Raw genomic sequence first — 22,573 nt, 5'->3', positions numbered from 1 at the left:
ATGGTAGAGGATGCTTCACCACCTCCTCCTGGAGCTCTCTTGTCTGCTCCCTGAGGGTCGCACCAAGAGGAACTGTTCACATCACAGGCACTCCCACACATGGCTGTCACTGGAAGGAACCTGCAGCCACCATCTCCACGGTACCAAACCAGGACCTGGGTGGAAGCCCTGACCATGAGTTGTCCTTTCTGGAAAGACACCTCATAGGTGCAAGCAGAGGAAGAGCTGGCAGTGGCAGTGGCTCTGACACTGTGACATCCTGAAGTCACCTCTCTAGGTCTCTTAAATCTGCCCCCTCTCTCTTCCTGCCCCTCTTATGAAGCAGACCTTCTCTAGCAAATTCCCTTACAAACTATTCTCTCCTCTTTAGTCCAAAAAGCTTCCCTTTTCCCTGATGACCTCCTTCCTCTCACCAAGCTAAGTGAAGGAAGGTGAGAGGAACTTCCTAGCAAACTCTCCCTCACCTTGAACTCTAGTTAAAATAGCGGCTTAAGTATTGGCCTAACTTCTGAGTTATGGCTACTTATACTAAATATATGTAGGTTACTTACTCTTGTTGGGTAATGTTATGATACATAACATATATATTTCTCCTTCCACGAAAGCATGAAGACCACAGTTCAGTTGCTCTTGATTAAAGAAAGAGCTGACCTTAAAAATTCCCCTTCAAAGAGCGGAGCGGTAAAATGGCCTGTGAACTGCTTGCAAACTGTCCTATTTGTTGCCCCTGTTCGCTCGTGGAGTCTCCCAGCTGCTCAGAGCACAGACCCAAGCACACAGCCCCCCAAGCAAGCACTCGGCAAGCCCAAAACACAGGCAGCCCTAGCTCACGTACCTTCCCGGAGCAGGAACCGATCAATCTGGATGCACATCCTAACCCAATAGCATTTTACATTCAGATTTTCACATGTGATGTGTGTTTTAACTTGACACAGTCCTTTGAAAAAAATAGCATTGATTTTGCAACTGGATAGCTACTTTTTTCACGGCTTTGAGCACCAGCCAAGTCTTGGGCTTTGTGGGATGGCGGCCAAATGCAGGGCTTCATGCAGGCGTGTGGAATGAAAGTGGCAAAGTTCTCCAAGACAGGCAAACTCTCTAAATATTGGTTCAGGTGGGGCTTATAAATCAGCCCTTCTTTAGGATGCTGGACTTGGTCCAGAGATGACAAAAATTCTCTTGCTTGCTCAAAGAGTACGCAGAATAATTGCATTCTTTACGAAACAGGTGTGTTGACATTTTATAACCAGTAAGCCATTCAAATTATCAGGTGAAGGCTTGCAAGGAACAAGTGCATTGCAAATATTTGTCCATGCCTCTCCACATCTCAAAGTAACAGAATTGCCTGATCTTCACAAAGCCTTGTCAGAGGCACCTGCATTCAGAATGGCGCTGAAACTGCAGATTCACAGTACTGTTCAAAGGAAGGAAGAACGGGCCTTCATTTACAGACCAGGCTCTGATATCCTTTCTTATACTGAGTCATGCCCCACTGCAAAAATAACCCCTTGATTAAAAGGGAGTACTCAAAATATTACTCCGAATGAAGAAAGGGTTTGCAATCAGACTCCTTAGAAATAATCCTAAAAGTAGTAATGTGGACGAGTACAGTACAAAGTATGCCAATTTTAGAGCTGCCACATCACAGGTATCATTTAAAAATGGAAGGAGTTTACCTAATCCATTTCCCACCCCAGAAGTTTGATCAACTATCCCTAGATGATTCCTGATGGATATTTGTCCAAGCCATTCTTAAAAACCTGAAATAATGGAGATTGCACAGCTTCTCTAGGTCACCTATGCTAGTTTAACTGTCTTTACAATTAGTGAGTTTTTCCTGATGTTTAACTTAGATGCCCCTTGTTCTGACTTAAACCTGTAAATCTTCAAGTGCTCGGGGAGACCAATTTACTACCTTCCCCTTTGTAGAAACATTTTATATATTGGAAGGCTGCTCTTGTATCACTCCTCACTCTTCCCTTCACTAGACTAAACAAGCCTACTTCTTTCAGTCTTTCTCCTTCTGTCATGGCTTCTAGTCCTGTTGTTCTCAACCTGTGGTCTGCAGAGCCCTGGGAATCTGAAGATCATGTCTAAAGGGTCCATGAAAGATGACTATGATCAATCAAAATTATGTGAATACCCGCACTTACAATTCAAAGGGGTCTGCATTTCCATTCAAAATTTCTGAATGGGTCCGCACCTCCATTCAAAACTTTTTAGGGCCCCACATATGAAAAAAGCATTGAAAACCATTGGCCTACACTGATCATTTTTGTTGCTGTCCCGATTCTCACCCATATCAACATCTATCTTGAAGTCCGGTATCCAAAACTAGGTACTGGATTCCAGCTGAGGCCTCCCCTATGCTAGGTATAATAGAAGTATCACAGCACACTTCTTATAGACTTATTTATATATCACAGTAGTCCCTAGACATCACAGCTGAGGTTAGCGGTCCATTGGGATGAACACTGGACATAGAGAGTCAGATATTCATTATTTTTCATTTTCATATAATGTTCCTGATTTGTGTTCAGTTTATGATCGACTGCAACCTCCAATAACATCTGCTCAGTGACACTGTATAGCAGTCCCGCCCCATCTTGTATTTCTGCAGTTAATTGTTCCTATCAAGCAGTCACCTTTTGCATTTTTTCCTTATTGAATCACATCTTTTTTATCTCAGACCATTTCTCCAATTTGTCATAGTCATCGTGAAATCTAGTTCTGTCCTCCAGAATGCTTACCAACCTTCCCACCTTGGTATTGCCTGAAATAGTCATGAGTATTCACACTGTTTCACCATCAAAATCATTCATGAAAACAATGGTGTGTGCAAGGCACAGGGCAGATACCTATGGAAGCTCACTTAATACATCTTAATAGACCAGGTGCATTATGCAGGAAAATTATAACATCGCTTTACTTAACTGAACCTCATTGAAAAGCCAATATCCCATCAGCATGGGGATTATTGAAATGGCACAACCATTATTGAGGAACTGAACCCGGCAAGGGTTGTTGAGTATTGCAGAGCTGATCCAGCACAGAATGGGAGCAATGAGATGGACTGAGAGGACGGGAAAGGCATGCCAGTCCAGGTACTGCTGCCCAGTATCAAAAGGGAGGTCTTAAGAAGAAACACCCGGATATAGATGTGATGAGACAATAGCATCTTACTATGTCTTTTTTTTTCACCTGTAAACTCACTAGTCATGGAAGAAGCAGGGACCAGCTTAAGGAGAGCATCCTGCACCTATCTGAGTTCTGTTGCCAGCTCTCCCTTGCCCTGTCTCTGCCTTTATTTCCTCTCTCAGCCTCTATCTTAACCATTTTGAGAGCTTTCTGTGCTAATGTGAGGATTGTGCGATATTAAGTGCTCTATCCATGCCCATTTCAACGAAATCCTGATCTCACTACGGGGGGTCTCTAAGGGCTACCGGGATGTAAATATTTCTGGTCCTTCTAGGAACATGAAAAATTCTAGTTGTTCTTTCAATCCTGGCCCATCGTTTTATATCTATGAAGTGTATATGATCCTCATCCCCCACCGTGCCTGCCTTGATAGCACTCTCAGCTCTACCATTGTATTTTCAGCTCTACCACCAGATGTAACACCCATTTTATAGAAGATCCTGTCAACAGCATTCAAATATTTTATAACTGCCATTCCCAGTCTACGGTGAAGCCTGCAGTACAGTACTGTACCCCTTACCAGAGACGATTTCAGCTTTTGGGCACATATGCTTCAAATCTCCGAATATTATAGATATATATGGGAGTCTTTACAAAGATCTCTGAGGCAAGCTGGTATTTAACGCAGAAGCGAGCTAATTTGGAGCTAAACTACTTTGCATGAGGTAGTTTGGCTGCTGTCACATGAAGCGGGCTCAGTGTGCTAGACAGACCCATTTCGATTAAATGCTGCTTTCATATGCTTCAAAAGACGAGCTCAATAAGGACGTTTGTCAAAGGAAAAACTGCAGCAAACTATTACACGCAGAACATCTGTACAACGCAGTTCATTCCTTGCCGGATTTTATTGACTATTAATTTGATGCATGTATCTTTTAAAGAATGTAAAGTGCATTTCACTTCAGTGACTATTCTTTATTTGAGTCTTTTCCTTCCATGTGTTTTTAATTTCTCTGCCTCTCTTTTTTTTTTTGCCTTTCTTTCTCTGATTTGCAATTTATTTAATTTTGGTGAAAAAAAAGTGATTCTTCCCAGCTCACAAAAAGGCTGATTTTTTATAAAGCTTTATCCAAAAGTAATGTGAAATAGGACCCTGGCTCAGGGCATCAGAAATGTTCCTCTTTAGGATGCTGATTTCAGTCCAGTAGAAATTAGTAGTGCTTGCAACCCGTCCCTCTCAGACTGTTTTCTGTGCACGGTGTGAAATGAATTTGGACAGTCTCAGTTTACCCTTTAAAACCAAGCCTGCCACTGCCACCATAGAGCTGATCCCCAGTTTGTAAAAACTCCCCTTATCCCACTGGCTTCCATGGAGCTATATTAAGCTGAGGACCAGGGTTGGCTTTTGGAAATCCTGGCAGGGAGACCTAGAAATTAATAGATTTATAGATTTTAACATCAAAAGGGAACATTGCTATTATCTAGTCTACTTTCCTGCATAGTCTAAGCCAGGCGATTATTTCAGGCGGAGGGCTACTTACTGAGTTTTGGCAAGCCATCGAGGGCTGCATGACAGGCAGCCAGGGGCAGATAACTATTAATTTTCTACATTTTTTAGGGGCCCTGTGGGATGGACAGAATGGCCTGGTGGGCCGCATCTGGCCCACGGGCCGCATTTTGCCCACCCCTGGTCTAAGCCATCAAATGTCACTGAGGACCCTGCTACACATTCTTCAAAAGGAGGCTAGGCAGCCACCTAGCTGGGGTCATTTGACCCCAGCATCCTTTCCTCCCCATGGCAGGGGGTCAGACTAAATGATCTGCTTAGGTCTCTTCCTACCCCACCAACTATGAAACTATGAAACATTCGAATGAAATCTGGATAAAAACCAGCTAGAGTTGTTACACATTTTCAGCAGTCCAGGTTGTAGCCGTGTTGGTCTAAGGCAGACAAAAATCTGATATCTTTTATTAGACCAACTCAAATAGTTGGAAAAAAATTCATCCTTGCAAGCTTTCGGGCACAAACACTGGCTTCTTTACTATTCCTTCCTTCCAGGAAGAGCTCAGACCAAGTGCAGATGCTTCCTCAGCCTGATGAAGGGTGTTTGAGCCCGAAAGCTTGCAAAGAAGATTTTTTTCCAACTATTTGAGTTGGTCTGATAAAAGATATCAGACTGACACATTTTCAAGCACTAACTTTATACCTGGTTGGCTACATTATCAATGGATAGTTATTTTTAGCATGGGATAATTACTGTGTATGTGTGACTAGTCTAAATTTATTGCATGAATAACCAGTTCAGTGTGTAATAATTACTTTGTCCGTGTGGACGGTCTTACTTTGCATGTGTGGCCAGTCTAAATTTACTGCATAATCAACCAGTAAATGGTGTAATAAATGTAACGTATAGCAAAGGCCTTAGTGTTTAGGTCCGATAGCTCGTGGTTGATCCACAGCACAGAAGCTTTTTACCCCTTCTGTTTCCTCAAAGGCAATCGTGGCAATTCAAAACTAAGATACACTTGCCGTGACTGTGGACGGGCACTTGGTAGGAATATAGCAGAACCGCCTACTTTTCACCCTCCACGCTGTCCGTTCGCCTTGTGAACCTCACCCAGCTCTGACAGGGAGATCAGCCTAGCCAACGTGATGTTATGTTGGTAATCATTTATTTAAACTGAAATTTTAAACATGCGATGTCCCAAGAACCGCATTGGAAATAGTTAAGCACAAGCTGATATAGTTGCTAAATCAGGACCAGAAGGGAAATGTTCAAATCCCTCATTAGAAAACATTCTTGCATTGAAGAAAGAAGTGAGAATAAACTTAAGCAGATATTTCTATCACGTTATGTCAGATTCGCCATGAGTGTAAACAGATGTAGCGCTGTTGACTTTAATGGAACTAGGTCAATGAACACTACCTGGAGTAGATTAACATGCTTGATCATCCTCCACCTCTTTTCTTCTTTCTAAGGTTTCTATCTGGGGTTTTCAACTATGGGGCAGTGTCCCTTTAAGTTGGCCAGACACAGAAATGCTTTTCAAAGCCTCCTTTCTATGTGCTTGAGCAGCCCACGACACTGTTCCCTTTCCAACTCGGAGCCTTCAAACAAAATCTTTCTCCCAGATGTATAGCCATCACTTCCAATGCATGCTTTTGCCACCTCCCTATATGCAAGAAAACATGTCCAAACCTTTCAATGCAGCCTTCGAGGAGCCCTTGAGATAGGCTTCAACGACCCAGGGTTCAGAGGGTAGCCCCAGTGTTTCAACTCTCTGACCCTGAGAAGAACAGAAGAGAAAGAAAAGGTTTCCTTCTTCCTTTTCCTCCAGGTGAATGGGAATTTACAGCGGAGGGAGGAGTTAAAGGCAATGCTCATCTATTAAACTCTAGCAGCTGGATAATATGTATTTGCATGCTAGGTGTTTCACGCAGCATCACACAGGGCATTTTTACATGGGTAATTAGTGTGACACAATAAACTCCAATGCATATAGTGCTGGATTTTTTTGCTCCTGTGCAATAAGCCAGCTCCTCTGCAGTATGCTGAGCCAGGTCAGAGCAGCCCCAGCTGGCAGGAGGTCTAGGGGTCAGCTTGCCAGCCTGGGGCTGCTCCAACCTGGATCAACACGCTGTAGAGGGGCTGGCTGGGGCATGCTGGTACCCCAGTGCAAGGCAGACAACCTGGTCCCCATCTACACATGCTGCGGTGGAGTACTTTACTCCAACACAGGTTAGTACTTGTAAACTAATTTACTCTGGCCTAATAGCATTGCACATGTAGACGCTGAGACTTTACCGAGGAGCTAATTAGTTTGCTCCCTAGTAAACATCTCATGTAGACATGCCCACAGTATAATAGAGAGGAGCCTAAACTCTGTCAGCTGCCAACCTTCATGCTTTTATTGTGAATTTCCCAGTATTGGATGTCAAAGTCCCAGCTCCTAGATTCGTGGGATTAAACAGACATCTCAAACGTCAGTGTATTTAAAAAAATATATGTTTTTCTAGCCCCCCGATCACCTAGAAAAGCACAACAGCTTTTGACACAATCGACTCTGACACGAGTAGACAAATAAAAAGAAGTCAAAAGTTGTCATTTAAAATAAAAATGCTTTCTAAACCTCACTGATGATTTGGAGTCCAGGTCAGATTGTTAATGCTCTTTACACATTCATTCGTGTGCAGTAGTTACTGTGCATTTAGTTTAGTACTTGCTTAACGAAGTACTAATTAAATGCACAGTAACTACAGTTACTGTGCAGTAGTGCCGATGCACGGGATTTTTTTGATACTTACTGTGCTGTAGCCTAATAACACTGCACAGTAGCATATTTGCATGGCTTTTGACTGGCACGCTACTGCATAGTATTATTGGGCTACTGTGCAGTAAGCGTCTCACATAGACATGCCCAGTGTCAAGCATTTCCATTTCTTCTCTGGCCGTCTAGCGGTTTGCCTTTGACATTTGCACTACTGTGGCCTAGGGTTCAATGCCCAGCCAGGGAATCTGGCCTAGCGGTTGGAGCAAATGGCCCTTGAAATCCTTTCCCCCACTACGATGCTAAGACTGTAACCCAAAAGCCCAGCTCTGGATCCTGATATAAAGCTTTAGCTTTTAGTGTCAAGAGTTGTCAAGCTTCTCAAAAGCGCCAAAGGGAAATAAGGAACAGTAGGAGCCAAGCAAACCCAACCATACAGAGTGTTGCCAACTTCCTGTGATCTCCTTGTAAATCTTGCAATATTTGGTGCTATTTTTTTTTAAGGCCCACTAGCAGCAATCAAGAGCTGGAAGCAGAAGCTCAGGGTCCCTGTTTTTGAAGTAAATTTCTAGCCAAGAAAAGCGTGAAAATGCGAACCGAGCGTATCTTAAAGGTTCAGAAATGTGAAGACAAATTAATACAATTGAATATTTTTTGAAATCGTGTTTTTAAGATATTCTCATGGTTTCTGAGTGCTTGGGGCGGATAATGTCACACAGAGTTAACACAGTCGCACTTCTGTAGGGAGGTAAATCACTACCTGTTTATCCAGAAAAATTATTTGTGGCTGTACGGGGAGCTCCTTTCCCATTTCTCCATCTGAGGGCTGCACTTGGACTGAGATATTATAGGGCCTTGCATATAGGCAGCTTCCAGGAGTGAGGCCACTTCCATTTCTTCCACATGCAAAACAATGTGAAGGAGAAAAAAATCACCAGATCATTAATTTTATTAAAACACCTGGTACAGATCCCTGAGGCAGCTAACTTCCTGCATAGCTCTGCTGACTAACCATTGCTTTTGTTCACAAGACTTCATGCCTTTTTCACTTTAGGTGGCAATATTTAAGTGTTTGGGGCTAGGCTGAATTAAATAACATTTCAGCAGACCCCTCATCATGCCCTTGTTATCTTGCATTATGATTCCTATGACTTTGAGACCTTAGATGAGACCAAGGCCAATAGCACAAGGTACCATACCCTAATCCAAACAGATAAAGGATTCCCAATATATTACCCTAATTTAAAGATGGGAAACTGAGACACACAAGATATGTCTCCTCCAAAGTCGCAGGTAATTATATTATGCAAATCTCCTGCTTTAAGCTTGAAACCACCCTCCCCGTTCATCCAGAAGCAAAGAATGTATAAAATTCTTCCCGTCCAGCAAGATGTATTCCAAGAAATATCCTGCAGCTTCTGTAAAAGAAGACACACATTTTCTCCAGGGGCAATCTTTAAAGCTGCAGGTCTGTACTGAAAGTCTCTTACCGGTGAATTTGTGCTTCTATTCCTTAGTAGCTGCTACGTTCACATGCAGAGATATTGAGATACACAGGCTCCCCATTAAAAAGACATTGGTATTCTGAGAGTGGAATTTAAATTCAAGCATCCTGAGAGAAGCCTTTTGCATTTGAATAAAGAAATTACACTTTATTTTGAGCCCATACCATTTCATTCCCTTCCTGATGCTTCATGTCATTTACCATCTCCCTTATATATCTATATCTATAACTATATATCTATCTACATAGATAGATATATAGTTATATCTATATCTATCTAGATAGATATCTAGATAGATAGATATAGATATAGATATCTACCTATCTAGATAGATAAATAGATATAGATAGATAGATCTATCTATAAATATAGATATAGATATATAATATAGTATATAGTATAGTATATATAGATAGATAAATATATAGATATATAGATAGATACAGATAGACATCTATCTATTTATCTATATATAGAGATCTAGATCTAGATATATATACTTCTAATGTACCATTGCAACAAAGCAACTGGGAGGTTGATATTGCCTAGAAATGAAAGTAGGAAAGCTATTCATTCAGCTAGATAGATATAGATATCAATATCTATCTATCTATCTGTCCATCTAGATATAGATATCTATCTATCTATCTATCTATCTATCTATCTATCTATCTATCTATCTATCTAGTATATACTATACTATCTATCTATCTAGATAGATAGATAGTATAGTATATAGTATAGTATATATAGATAAATATATAGCTATATAGATAGATATAGATAGATAGATGTCTATCTAGATATAGATATCTATATCTATAGATATATATACCTCTAATGTACCACTGCAGCAAAGCAAATGGGGGGTTGATATTGCCTAGAAATGAAAGTAGAAAAGCTATTAATTCAGCTCTCTAGTGTTTGCTTAAAGGTGTTTACAAACAAAAGGTTTATTGATGGCCAATTTGCTTTGGTTAAACTCTTTTCTTTTTTCAGACTGTTTCTTCGCATTATGATACTGGGCCTGCCCAGGCAAACAGCACTGCAGCTGAAAGGAATCACTCGCCTATGCCACAACGCTATTCATATAGTGGCCAAAGTGGCAAATGTGACCTAATGAATTTAGGTCGATGGAAAATTAGATTATATTCCTGGCATCATTGTGCTGTGCAGTCCCATTCATATCACTCCATATCCCTGCACCTGCTTCCCCTCTGACCCGATCCTATCCACAAATTTGTATTGGCAACGTTGAAACGTTTTGTCAGTTGGCATCGGCTTCACAAAATTGTTCAGGGAAAGAAATTCTGGAAAAGCCGAAGTGTTTCCTCCTGGCATTTTCAAAATGAAACATTGTGATTGTCTGTGTTCAAAGTGTTCTCTACCCCACCTCCCCACCCCCCCCCAAAAAAAGTCTTTCAGTCTTATTCTTAAATCAAAATGAAACGTTTCATTTTAGATTAAATAAAATAGCTTATTACACCCCTCTTGGATCCCTTCCCCACACCCCCTTCACTGGAAAGTAAATATATAAATATGAAATATGCATACACACATATATATATATATATATATATATATATATATATATATACATACACATATATATATGTATGTATGTATGTGTGTATATATGTGTGTGTATATATCTATGTATATATGTATGTATGTTGCATGAATCCAAATAAGTTTTTTGAATTGCCAACGAACTTAAAAAATCTTTTATCTTCATGGCTCTGAGGGGAAGCTCTGGAGAGCCAGGGCCGTCCTTAAGTGTATGTATAACACCTAGCACAGTGAAGCCCTAATACTGAAGCAATCCTAATCACAGTGATTTCAAGGACACAAAACTGAGGCATGGGGACAGGTTTCCAGTGAGTAGCAGCTTTGAAAACTAGTCCAATTCAATGTATCCCAATTTGGGTCCAACAGAGCTACTTAAAACCCACTGGTCATGTTTGAAAATCATAGTTACTCATTGTTGTGATCAATCCCAGACCAGTGCCCTAGGCCCTCGGCCAATGGGGGCTGATCTTTTTGGTACGCGTGCCACAAATTAATTAAATCCCGCACCCTCCCCGAGTGCCCTCTCAATCCCCTTCCCCTGCTCAATCTGCTGCTTTGCTCTCTGCTCCCTGCCTTAACTGCTGCTGTGATGCCTTGCTGCTTCCCAGTCTGCCACATGCCTCACCCACAGCCTGCCCGCGTCACTTGTGGCATGCATGACACAGGTTGGCCATCCCTGCCCTATGCTGTGTTGCCTCAAGGCAAGGCCTCTCTCTCTCTCTGTCTCTCCAGTTTAAAGGAACAATTCTGCACAACATAGCCCCAGGATGTATTGTTTTTCCTGAAGACAACCAGTATCCTCCTGTAGATCCACACTGACAGAGAAAAAAAACTTAACAGAACAATAAGTGCAAGTGATTTTGGCTCAACGCAGTTATACATGTGGCTGTATGTGCCATTATATGTATATGCCATTATACACATGGCATGTATAATGCTGCATATTCAGCACTAGCTCTCACTGGGCTGGGGCTTGTGGTAGCCCTGTGCATGCTGGATTTGTATTCCCTGCAAGGGAATGGCAGCATCTAGCAAGAGAGCAACCTGGTCTGCTGCTCCCTTGCTGAGCGGTGCCAGGAGGAAAATAGACTTCCCAGCCACCCCTTGGCATTGTGTGTGTGTTGGGGGAGACAGAGAAGCTAGCATGGAGCTCCATGCGTAGGGGCGGAGTGGGCAGACTGGCCTGAGAGCGAGCAGAGAGGAGCGTGCTGTTCTGTCACTTCCCCGCGGTGTGGTGCTGGCTGTCTCAGCGTGGCAGGTATACCACGGGAGAGCACCACATGCTGTCAGTCCTCTAAAGATCTTCTCTATGGGGGCCCCGGGGATCCCACCCAGGAGCTTTCGCTCCCCAGGGACGCGCATGCTAAGCTCCATCAGCTATTACTTCACATGGAGCGGCAGTATGGGTCTGCAGAACATATTGGGATCTGTGGGAGAGCAGATGTCTCTTCCTAAGCAGCAAGGAGGATAAATGTGGTGGGAGGAAACTGAAACAGGCTGGGGAAGAACGGTGTGTCACAAGAATGAGGAGGTAAGAGGCTGGGCTGCCCTTTAGGGAGAAAGGGAAGTCAGATGAACTCCTAGGCACCGCTCCTGACCACCGAAGGCAATAATAGCTTTATTGTTATTCGCATTGGACTTTAAAACTGAGGCAAGGCTCACTTGAGGCAATACCTTGTAGGCAAGGAGGATAGCAAAGGAGATTAAAGCTATGTCTACATTACAGAACTTGCCTGAGAAAAAGAGCTCATGCTGAGCTCTGTCCAGGCATAGCTAGACTGTCACCAGTACCCAACTGAGTTAGTTTACAATTTGTTTGGGTCCACTACCCTACAGACTTGCCCTCAGTTCATTCTCCTGTCTTCTCAGGGACCAGAAATACCTGGAGATGCAGGTCATGTCAAGAGTTAGGGCCAGATTTGACCCCACCTATCCTGCATCTGCATGGTACTTAGACCCAGATGCTATTTTGCCTCCCCAATCTCCCCAGAGATGTAAGGGAGCTGCCCTGCAATCAGGACAGCACCCTCCCCACCCTCCCAACCCCCATCCCAGCCAGGATGCAGTTGTGGCCCCCTGCTACCTTGGCTGACCAGGAGCAAATTCTGGTCAGGAGCTACATGTACGCTTTGGCTCATTAGTTAATGCACTGTTTTTCTAGGACCTGCATGTATTGGTACTAGCAAACAGTGCATTGGACTAATTTAATGCACAGGAATTGACACACACATGTAGATGGTAACACCTTACCATGCATTACATTCACATAATGTGCAGTAAAGTGTCTCGAGTAGACGCACCCACTAATTTTAGATCCTAATCCATCCTATGCTACTGCTGAAGCCACTACCCACCTTTCAGCCTAATGGTTAAAGAACTTACCCTGGAAGTGAGATGTGGATTCCAGGCCCTTTTCCACCTGGGGGGGTCTCCCTAATTTCTGGGAGAATGTCCTAAACTGCAAGCCATGGGGTAGACAGGGTCGCAATGTTGTTTTTCCTGCCACCCCACCCCACACCCCTTACTGTTGAAGCTGGCCCAAGAGTCATGGGGCCAAAAGGAGAGCAAACGAAAGGCAGCGTGAGCCAATGGCCCAAAGAGATGGCACCACCCTGGGTTCTGGCCCTGGCTTTCCCAGCTCCCAGTGCTGTTTGTGTATTTTAACCACGACTAATGCAAAATGTTTTAAACAGCACTGAGGACAGGAATAACAGCCACGGGTAGAGCCAGAGCAGCATCCAAACCACTGGGCCAGAGTCAGACTGCTCCTGGTCTGGAAGAGAGAAACCAGGATCTAAGCCTTAGAGGTCTTAGCATGACTTAGATGTGCAATAAGCAGATTAGCATGGGACCTGTTGGGTTTTTTTTTTTCATTGGGAGGCAGGAGAAGGGAGGCAGGTGGGGTAATGAGACAGGAAAAGACATGCCAGCCACTTGATCTGTAGTCATAAAATATGGTTCCTCCCATTAAAAACTAAGATGGGAAAGTGGGCACATGAGCATCCAGAACAGCAGGGGAGCAAGGCAGCAGCAGGAACAGCCTTCCAGGGGATGGGTGCTGTTTTCACAGGTATTATGAAAAGGCAACTGTCCTTTCACTGCATCATGACTGCAAAGCCAGAGGAAGGAATTCAGCCAGAAAGCAAGGTCCAGGTTAATGTTCTTTGGGTCTGGCTGGACACAAAGCCACCCCAAGTAAGATGGTAAAAATGCCCTTTCATAAAGACTACTGGGTTGATGGGGGTGTGCGCCAGTGGACTAAGCACGACCCGGACCACTCGGCATTTCTGTCTTTGACCTTCACATGGAGTACATAAGGTCAACCGTCTGAACCTTGGACAGCGCCACTGACACCCGAGTTCTGCAGGCAGTAAAGGCTGGTAGTGGGTTTAGAAGGAAGCTGTCCTGTGTCCTGGAGGGAAAATGCTGTGATGACAGCAAGCTAGGAAAAAGGAGCTGTCATAAGTGCGGATTATTATGAGCAGAGCTTGCATCCAAGGGGTAATAATCAGGATCTGTGCCCAGTGTAGCAGGTGCAGCAGCAGGGACTGGCAGTTATAGCAGATGGGCCGGCGGTGGCTACCATTCTTGGGCCACCTTTAAGTGGTGGTGCCCCAGTTGCCCACCACTCGTTATATTACTGCCCAGGATGACAATATGAACAGAGGTAGCCAGCAAGGGACCAAGTTGTCTGTTCTGAGACAAACTGAGCACAAAGAGATGACTCCATTGGTTCATTGTCATTTTGGTTTTGGCTTCTTCAAAAGCTGTGCTAAATGCCAGATATTTTGTAACTATTCAAAGTGCTAGAAAGGACCAAGTGGGAGAGGAAAGGCCATGCATGCATAAATCGTGCTTGGGAATGTGCAGTACCTTGCAGCTCCCTGCCTTTTCAGGACACTCATCATAAGTTCTTGGTATGACAGCAGGCAGGTAAGGGAGGGACTTTGGGTAGATGTGATATCTTTTATTGGACCGGCTAAATATGACAATATGATATAACAATAGGCCCCGGTGGCTCCAGACAACGTCAAAATGCTGTTGTGCCAACCCTACATGAATCTACTGACAAAGACAACCCCAGCTTCAAAAGGCACATGATGTATAAAGGCAGAAGTCATGTTATTATCCCCAATTTACAGAGGGGGAAAAGAGAGAGAAGCTGAGATCGCATAGGAAGACTGGCACAAAGCTAGAGCTTGAACTTAGCTCTCAGTCTTATATCACTATCTCCCCACATTTCTTCTCACCCAAACTCGACCAGATTAGCCGGTGAAGACCACAGCTGTGCACGAGTGTAGATGAACATGCCCAAGTTGAGTGCCAACGCAATAGGACATGGCGGGGGTGCTCCTTTTTAAACTAGGGTCCTGGGGCTTTCCAAACCCTAAAGCAAAGAGCCTGTTTTGGTGTTTTGTTTTGTTTTTTCTTTTCTCCTTTCTAATAGGAACCCCATCTATTTAATGCAATAAAGCCTGCAAGAAAGATGGGGGTCATCATGTTCCCAAACTGCATGAAAGTGATTGGTCACATCTATTAATGGTTGGGAACCAATGGAAGTACCTGCACGAGCCACACTGCTTAGCAGTGGCTAGGAACTAAACCAACCTCCTAATACACTCCCTAAGTTTACTGTTGGAAGAACATCTTTTATTAAATGTAAACAGCATCGTGCCGGAGGTCAGAGTCTTGCTACTGCAGCATATCCCAAGGTAATACCACTTTAAGCTCCACATAAACTCTTAAACAGTTTCTATCCTAAAACCAGACCGTAGGTGGTACAGTTTTTTACGATATGTTATAATAGTGCAATAAATCTGTTAGCTTAAAATCGAATCTCCGTGGCCTTTTAGAGAAATCATCATTAAATGCAAGGCCCTGTTAATGATGCCATCCCAGTGAAATTGTTTAATCTGCTAGGGGGGTGAAAGGTCACCAAATGAATTTTTTATAATACATCAACTTGACACGCAATAGGGAAAACTGTAATAGATAAAAGCAAAGGAAAAGGGCACTGTCTTCTTCTGATAGGTCAATAGCAGCCAAGAGAGTCACTCATCCACTTTTCCTTCACTGCTGTGCTCCTTTTCCATTTAATATGGACACCCAATTAATACCTCAGCACCATAGACAACCTCATTTTAGGTGAATTATAGCAATTTCTTCCCCCTGCTCCGAAATGAAAGTGATCACAATACATCATAGCATTGTGCGAATTAACGTTAATTGATTCGAGTTACCAAGCATTGATGGGCCACTTCTATAACCTGGGCCTTATTGGGAGCTGGAAGGGATGGAAGGAAGATTAGATTGCCCCGTCCGTTGCTTTGACGACGGCAGTCACCTGACGTCTTGTTAGACAGTTGTACAGTTCTATTGCAGGCCCCAGTGGGGTCGTCAGTAAACTGGAGTGATGTCCAAACATCATTACACGCTGCTCCGATATTAAAGCAAAGGGATTAGCACCTTATTGCAGGCAACCTGGATTTGTCATTGTGCTGTCGTTATCCAATTTCCAGCTGATAATGTGACTGTGGCCTCCGGGCGTGAGGTCCTACAGCCAAACTGAGGTGTATATATATATATATATATATATATATATATATATATATATAAAAGAGCCTGAATGCCCAGCACCCAAAACTGTTTAACCCCTCGCCTGCCAGTTTCCTGCAAACGTCGAGGTATGTGAAAGAATGTTTTAAGAAGGAGCCGTAAGCAAGGGAGGCGGGGGCAATGCTTAGGAAAAGCGACAACGCTCCTGATCTGATCCTCCTCTCGCTTCAGACTGATTTTATAATTCCACTGAAGTGAATGGGATCGTTCCTATTTTGAGCTAGGCCGGCGGAAGAGAATCAACCCCTTCCAGCTGTCTCCGCTTAGCTCCATCATGTGCACACAGTGATCGCTGTACCAAGTGATCAGCAAAGACACCGCATTGAATTTCCTACACACTTACCACGCCTGGTTTGTGCGGCAGGCAGGTTGATCTGATAGCACTAGAATCCAGGGGAATTTTCCAAATCCCTTTCCAATATATCAGGTATATGAGATACATGTGATTTTAATCATCTGGAGCAGAATGCATCCTGAGTGCAGCTGGGGATCCCTGTACCTCCCAGAGGAGCACACACAGGATCTGTCTTCTCAGGATCTCCCCTGTTAATATAAATTACAACATGGCTTTGGAGAAGACTGAAAACCTGGGAGCAGAGCGCAAACAACCATGTTCCTTCGAAGGTACCGCAGCCCCCACTTCTCCCATTCAGATTTGCTCCCTTTTCTAATTTCAGATGAGACTAATTTCCCTCTTCCTGACTCCTCCTTTTCTCTTCTCCACCTTCCTACTTGCCTCTGCTCCTTCTGGGCTCATTGGACTGCTACCCTTCACTTTCCCGTCCCTTCTGCTCATCCTCTCTGACTCCCTTCTATCCCTTTCTCCCCGCTTCCAGCCTTCCGCTTCTGGCTAGAGCAAATGCAATGGTATCAGCTGGCTTTGGAGCTCAGCTGCTGTTTCAGCAGCAGTGATGGTGGGGGGAAGGCTTTATATTCTCATCTCCTGAATCTTGTAATTCACGGGTGTCATCCTTGAGTGTGATCAGTGAATTTCCATAGCTGCTGGGCAGAATATGACACTCCTGAGTAACGAGGGCTTTTTAGATAGGGTTACTATGTACAGTAGATATTAGAAGCAGGGTGGCTTAACATAAGGCTGAGTTTAAGCATGAGAGGGGATTGGTAATGGGAGAAAGACCCTTTAACTCCTAATGTACTGGAATGAATCCAGCCCCTATACCCAACAATTGTTACCATATGATGGCTGATAGGTGATCATCTGACACCAGGGAGATGTTCTATAGAGGATATTTTAGCAAAAAAAAAAAAAAATTGGAAATTTATTTTTTAAAGAAATATGTTTCCCCACAAGGAATAGAATGTAAAAAAGGGCAGTCATTTTGGCTGGGATACTCCAAGGTGCCTAAGTGAGTTAGGCACCAATATCTCAGAAATTTATTATCATCACCTACAAGTTCCAAACATGGACCTCACATCCATTGTCCTAGTTCAAGTCTACCAAGCTATGAAAAAAGAAGGCTGTAGCCCCCAAGAGATTAGAGACTAAGTCAAAATTCAATGTAAATCAGACACCCAACTCCCTTAGACAACACTGAAAGCCCCAACCTATCACTTCAGTGCTAAGCAATATCTCCGGGGTCTGTGATGCATGCTTCTTCAATGCTAAATGACAGAATCCCAGTGTCCTGTTCGCTTGCATGGACATTTCCCAGAGAGTAAGGGAAAAGACAAGAAGATCCCTTGATGCTCCTTCTGGTCCTGTATGTCTAAGATTCATGGTCCCAAACTTTGTCTATGAGCAACAACATGGAGCAGCTCAGGTACCGCAGGCAACACTGTCTCTAGACCATCCATAAATGGGAAGAGGTTGTATAAAACTATCTACAAGATATCTCCTGCCCAGGTCAATCACCATTATTTCCTGCTCTTGAAATAATCAGCCATTTCTAAGAGGAAGTTACTTGTTTTGCCTATGTTACAGACATCAGAAACATAGGAAATAGCTAGCACAGGTGTTCCCAGGCTGCCAACTCCAGACCCATCTTAAAGCCAGTGAGGTTTCTTGGCACTATTCACTCTATTGACAGGCTTTTTCAGCACCCCACTCCTGTGATGATTTTAAAACATGATAGGGGTGCTCTAATGTGTCTTCCAGAAACAGAGCATCAGCAAAGGGTGCCCCTGGAGTGTCCTCATCATCTCAGTTCCAGGTTTGGAAAGTGGGGAGTGGGAGCAGACAGACACAGTAATATTTCCTTTAGCGGGCTGCAGAATGCCCCAGGGGCAGTGCCATTGTGCCCTCAGATCCTCTGGTAGGGCAGTGGCAGAGATACGGGCTAAACGTTTTAACTCTGCTGAGGAAGCAGGGCGAAGGGACTGATTTTACACTAGTTTAATTCCACTGAAGTGAATGGAATTATTCCTAGTTTAAGCCTAGGCCGGCGAAAGGGAATCAACTCCTCAGAGCTCACGTTTCATCTGCTGCATTTTGTGTTTATTCCATTTGCATTGCACACAGAAAAAGGAAATTACTTAGAAAAGAGAGCTGTAAAAGCATCTTACAGTCACAAGGCCACCGGCTGCAAAGACAGGAAGGCCAGTATTAGGGTTGCCCAGAAAACGAACTCAGGTCCCTAATAGTTTTCCATTCTGATGAGCCTTTCATTACATGACAAAATCGTGTCCTGTAGGGCCGTGTGAAATTTTGCCAGCTGTTTCAATTTGACACTTTTTCGACTCAATTCGAACTCGAAACAGAGAAATCAAATCGAAACGAAGGGCTTCGAGACAGCCTCGAAACAAAATGAGGCTAGTCAAAATGTTTCAAAAGTTTCTCAATGTTTCGAGTTTCGAAGCAGCCAGCAGTGAGGTGGTGAGAGACAGGGGAGAGCCAGGGCTGTGCTCCCAGCAGCACCTGGGAGCACAGCCCTGGCTCTTCCTGTCTCCTGCCACTGGGCTGTGGGAAGCCAATCACAGTGCAGGGGAAGGGAACTGAGCCCGGGCTCAGTTCCCCTCCCAAGTGCTGCGGTCGGGCTGGGGAAAGGAACTGAGCCCGATCACTCAGTTCCCCTCTGCAGCCCTACAATCAGGCTGAGGATAGGAAGTCAGCCCAGCTGAGTGCACTATAACTAACCCTGCCCTCAAAACAGGATTATTCATTTCTGCCGACCCCACATATAACAGATTAGACAAATACCTGTCAGGGATGGTCTAGGTATCCTGCCTCAGAGTAGGGGGAAGAGAAAAAAGACACCTTGATGTCCCTTCTCATCCTATGTTACTAAGATCCTATCCACTAATGATCCCAACCTTTGCCTGCGAGCAACAACACTGAGCAACTAAGGTGCCGCAGGCAACACTGGTCTGCGCCTTGCCTGTCACCACAGTTTTAACTTTATTGGTTTTCTGTGGCAATGAGCAATGTCAGATCCTCTCATGGACAACATGCTGGCCATGAGTCATGGGTTGAGGATCATTACTACACACACACACAAATATTTATACATGTGCATGCCTATACACACCCCCATAAATACATACATATGTATCTACATACCTGGTATGGGTGTGTTTGTATGTGTGTGTGTACTTGTTTATCTGATTTCTGAGATTATAGCTGTATCGATATTGATATATATATATAAAATGTTATTTATATCTCAATTGAGATAATATATATATGAGATTAATGTGTATAGGTATATAGATATATAAATCAATATAGATAGATAGATAGATAGATAGATAGATAGATAGAATATTATTTATATCTCAGTTGAGATTATATATATGAGATATATAGGAATATGTAAACAATTTAGGAAATCAGATAAATAGATGTGTTGTCAGGCTGCACTGGCTTGGCTAGGGCCACAAAATTCACCTTTAAGTCATTCTGTCCCGGGTTATGAAGAATGAAGCCCACATACTGTGAAGCAGGGAGAGCCACAGGCTTCACATTACAGGGCTATTAGCCATACTGCAGCATAGCCTGCTATATCTGCCCTGAAGATCTGTTCAACTGGATACAGGTGTGAAAAAATCCTTTCCCCACACCTTACCCCTTTGTATGGAAAAGTACACAGAGGGACACCGTCTCTCATTATCCCGACTCCATTATCCCTGCCTGTGCTGGTGTGTACTGTCTAAAGGGAACTAGACAGAGGGGACATTACTCCCCAACAGGAAATATCTGATTTAATTTTATAAGTTAGACAGGGCCTTATTATATCACAAGTGTCAGCCATAAGGGACGCCAGAAGGCGATGACTGATGGGAAGTAATAAATAACACCACAGAGGAGCCCGCGCAGTGAAGAAGGGATCTAAAGCCCAGGTTGCCTCATATTTGGTGGTGTTTGTGTAACTTGATGATAAGTGTATGTAACAGGGGCCCCCGTCACTGATTTGCACAGGCTGAGCATCCATCATGGTCCCTGCTAGACTGCCTGGCTCTTCAGTTCAAGACATTGCAGCAAATATGTTTAGCCTTGGTACGGCAACCATCACATTTGTATACAGATTCCCTATAGACTTCTATTACATTAGCTCTGTTCTTTCCTCTCCCAAGTGATCATAGATCTACTATCCCCAACCCAAGGGATCAGACCTACACAGTCTACCCTCACTGCCGGGCTCACTCCACTCCCTATCGCCAACTTGCAAGTGCCAGGGAAGAATAAGGAGTACTAACAGTTCAGCCCACAACATCACAAAGTGCAGCTGAACAGTTATCCCAAGGCTGCATCATTGGATCGATGGCAGAAAAGCGGCAGTGCATTCAGCTGCTCACTAAACCCTGATTCGAAGAGCAATATGTATGCATGCCAATCCCGGGATATTTCTGTTCTGGGACAAACACAGGTGTAACTTGTCCACAGACACATGCCATGTCTGCCCCTAGCCCCTGTGACCTGCAGAGTTTATTGAAGAAGCAACCAGACAGACTGTGTAGATGTATTAGAGTCTATTGCAATTAATCCAAAAATACATGTAAAATCCATACAATTAGAGATAGCTCTAGATAAAGGGGTTTCCTATTACCATCGTTATCATCACCATCATCACCATCAACCAGCTCATGGAGAGGGGATTTAATCTCTTTTAAACTCTATAAAATGTTCCACTCAATTTTATAGGATGTAAATCTTGCCTACCAGGTTTATGTTTAAATGTGCAATCCTGCAAACAAATGATTACCTGATGCAGGATTTAGTACCACGAATAGTACCCCACTGAAATCAGTGTTATTCCACACCATAATAAATAGTGCAGTCAGTAATAAATGTCTTGAAGGTTTGGCCCTGATTTGTTTGTCCTGCAAACAAGTATCCCTGATTGGAGTCCCACTGAAGTTAAAAACTTTCCATGCTGACCAGGGGTACTCAAGGCCCCTACACCCCTCGCCTGAAAACATTTGCACATGTGCTTAACTCTACTAGCACCGCCAGCCCTAGTCACCTCAAGACCCATCAATAAGCTGTAGTAGAGATCATCCTTGAACTGGGGGATTGCTGCCACTGTCTATGAGATGGCCCTAGTCTACCAATTATAGTAAAATGAAGTGCATGCATACGTATCTGCAGGTTCGACAGCTGAAAAACTTCAAGCTCAAACAAGATTCAGTGATAAAAGTACTGAATGGCTGAAATACAATTAAGACTGGCCAAGGTGGTTATACAGAATATAGGTCTTGTCAAGCAAAGCTGATTTAATTCTTGATTGATTAAAAAAGGTATCTTTATAGGTGTAATTTATTTTCGTACGGCTTAGTAGAAAACGACATTTTGCCATCAAAATTAGTAGGATACAATACCAACAGAGCACCCATTAAATGTATTAGGGACTGGATGACTGACAGATCACAAAAAACATTTGTCATTGGGAAATCATTGCATGAAAGGGTTTCTACTGCAGTTCAGAGGCAGTTAGTTCGAGTCAATATTTTCATCAATGATCTAGGAAAGAAGTATAAATTCATGGCTGATGAAATTTTTGCATGACAAAGACTGTTAGAGAGGTAAACGAAGATAAGGATAGATAGAGTTGTCATCCAGTGCTATTTGGAACAACTGGTAGGCTGGGCCTATTCAAATCAAGTGCATTGTTATACAATTGAATATATAGTCTTTCACCTAGGAACAAGGAATGCAGGCCGTACCTACAGAATAAGGAACTGTGTCTTGGAAAGTTATGACTCTGTAAAGGATTTGGATCATAGTAGACAGACAAATGAATCTGAGCTCCAAGTGCTATGTGGAAGAACCAGGGCTAATGCAATCATTGACTATATCAGCCAGGGAACCATGAGTAGGAGTAAGAAAGTAGCTTTACCTTTGTAGATGTCATTGGTGAAACTAATATTAGAATCCTGTACATGCATATTGATCTTCAATATTAAAAAGGATATTGAAAAATTGGAGGGGTTAGAGAAAAGAGCCAAAAAAAATAATAAAATGGCTTCAGAGCTAGAAAAAATGCTCAAGAGTGAGAGCGTTAGAAAGCACTCTCTGTTCC

General features: G+C 43.3%; 1 protein-coding gene across 12 annotated transcripts in view; it reads right to left on the bottom strand.

The window, feature by feature from the left end:
- The window catches only part of PKHD1 (PKHD1 ciliary IPT domain containing fibrocystin/polyductin), a 389,637-nt gene that overhangs the window by 14,975 nt on the left and 352,089 nt on the right, over positions 1-22,573 (bottom strand). For 7 of the 12 annotated variants that reach the window (XM_019491318.2, XM_019491321.2, XM_019491322.2 and 4 more), the window contains 2 exons: positions 8,168-8,303; positions 6,339-6,426 (listed from right to left, as the gene is read on the bottom strand). The exons of 2 other annotated variants lie outside the window; for them this stretch is intronic. In XM_019491318.2, coding sequence (XP_019346863.2) covers positions 6,339-6,426; positions 8,168-8,303 — 224 coding nt within the window. Of the gene's footprint in view, positions 1-6,338; positions 6,427-8,167; positions 8,304-16,440; positions 16,641-22,573 lie in introns of those variants that run through there. 3 more of the 12 variants (XM_019491324.2, XM_019491328.2, XR_002091425.2) reach the window with 2 other exon arrangements.

This window comes from Alligator mississippiensis, chromosome 1 (assembly GCF_030867095.1).
Source record: "Alligator mississippiensis isolate rAllMis1 chromosome 1, rAllMis1, whole genome shotgun sequence".
NCBI classification, from domain to species: domain Eukaryota; kingdom Metazoa; phylum Chordata; order Crocodylia; family Alligatoridae; genus Alligator; species Alligator mississippiensis.
This window is presented reverse-complemented; position numbering and strand designations above follow the sequence as displayed.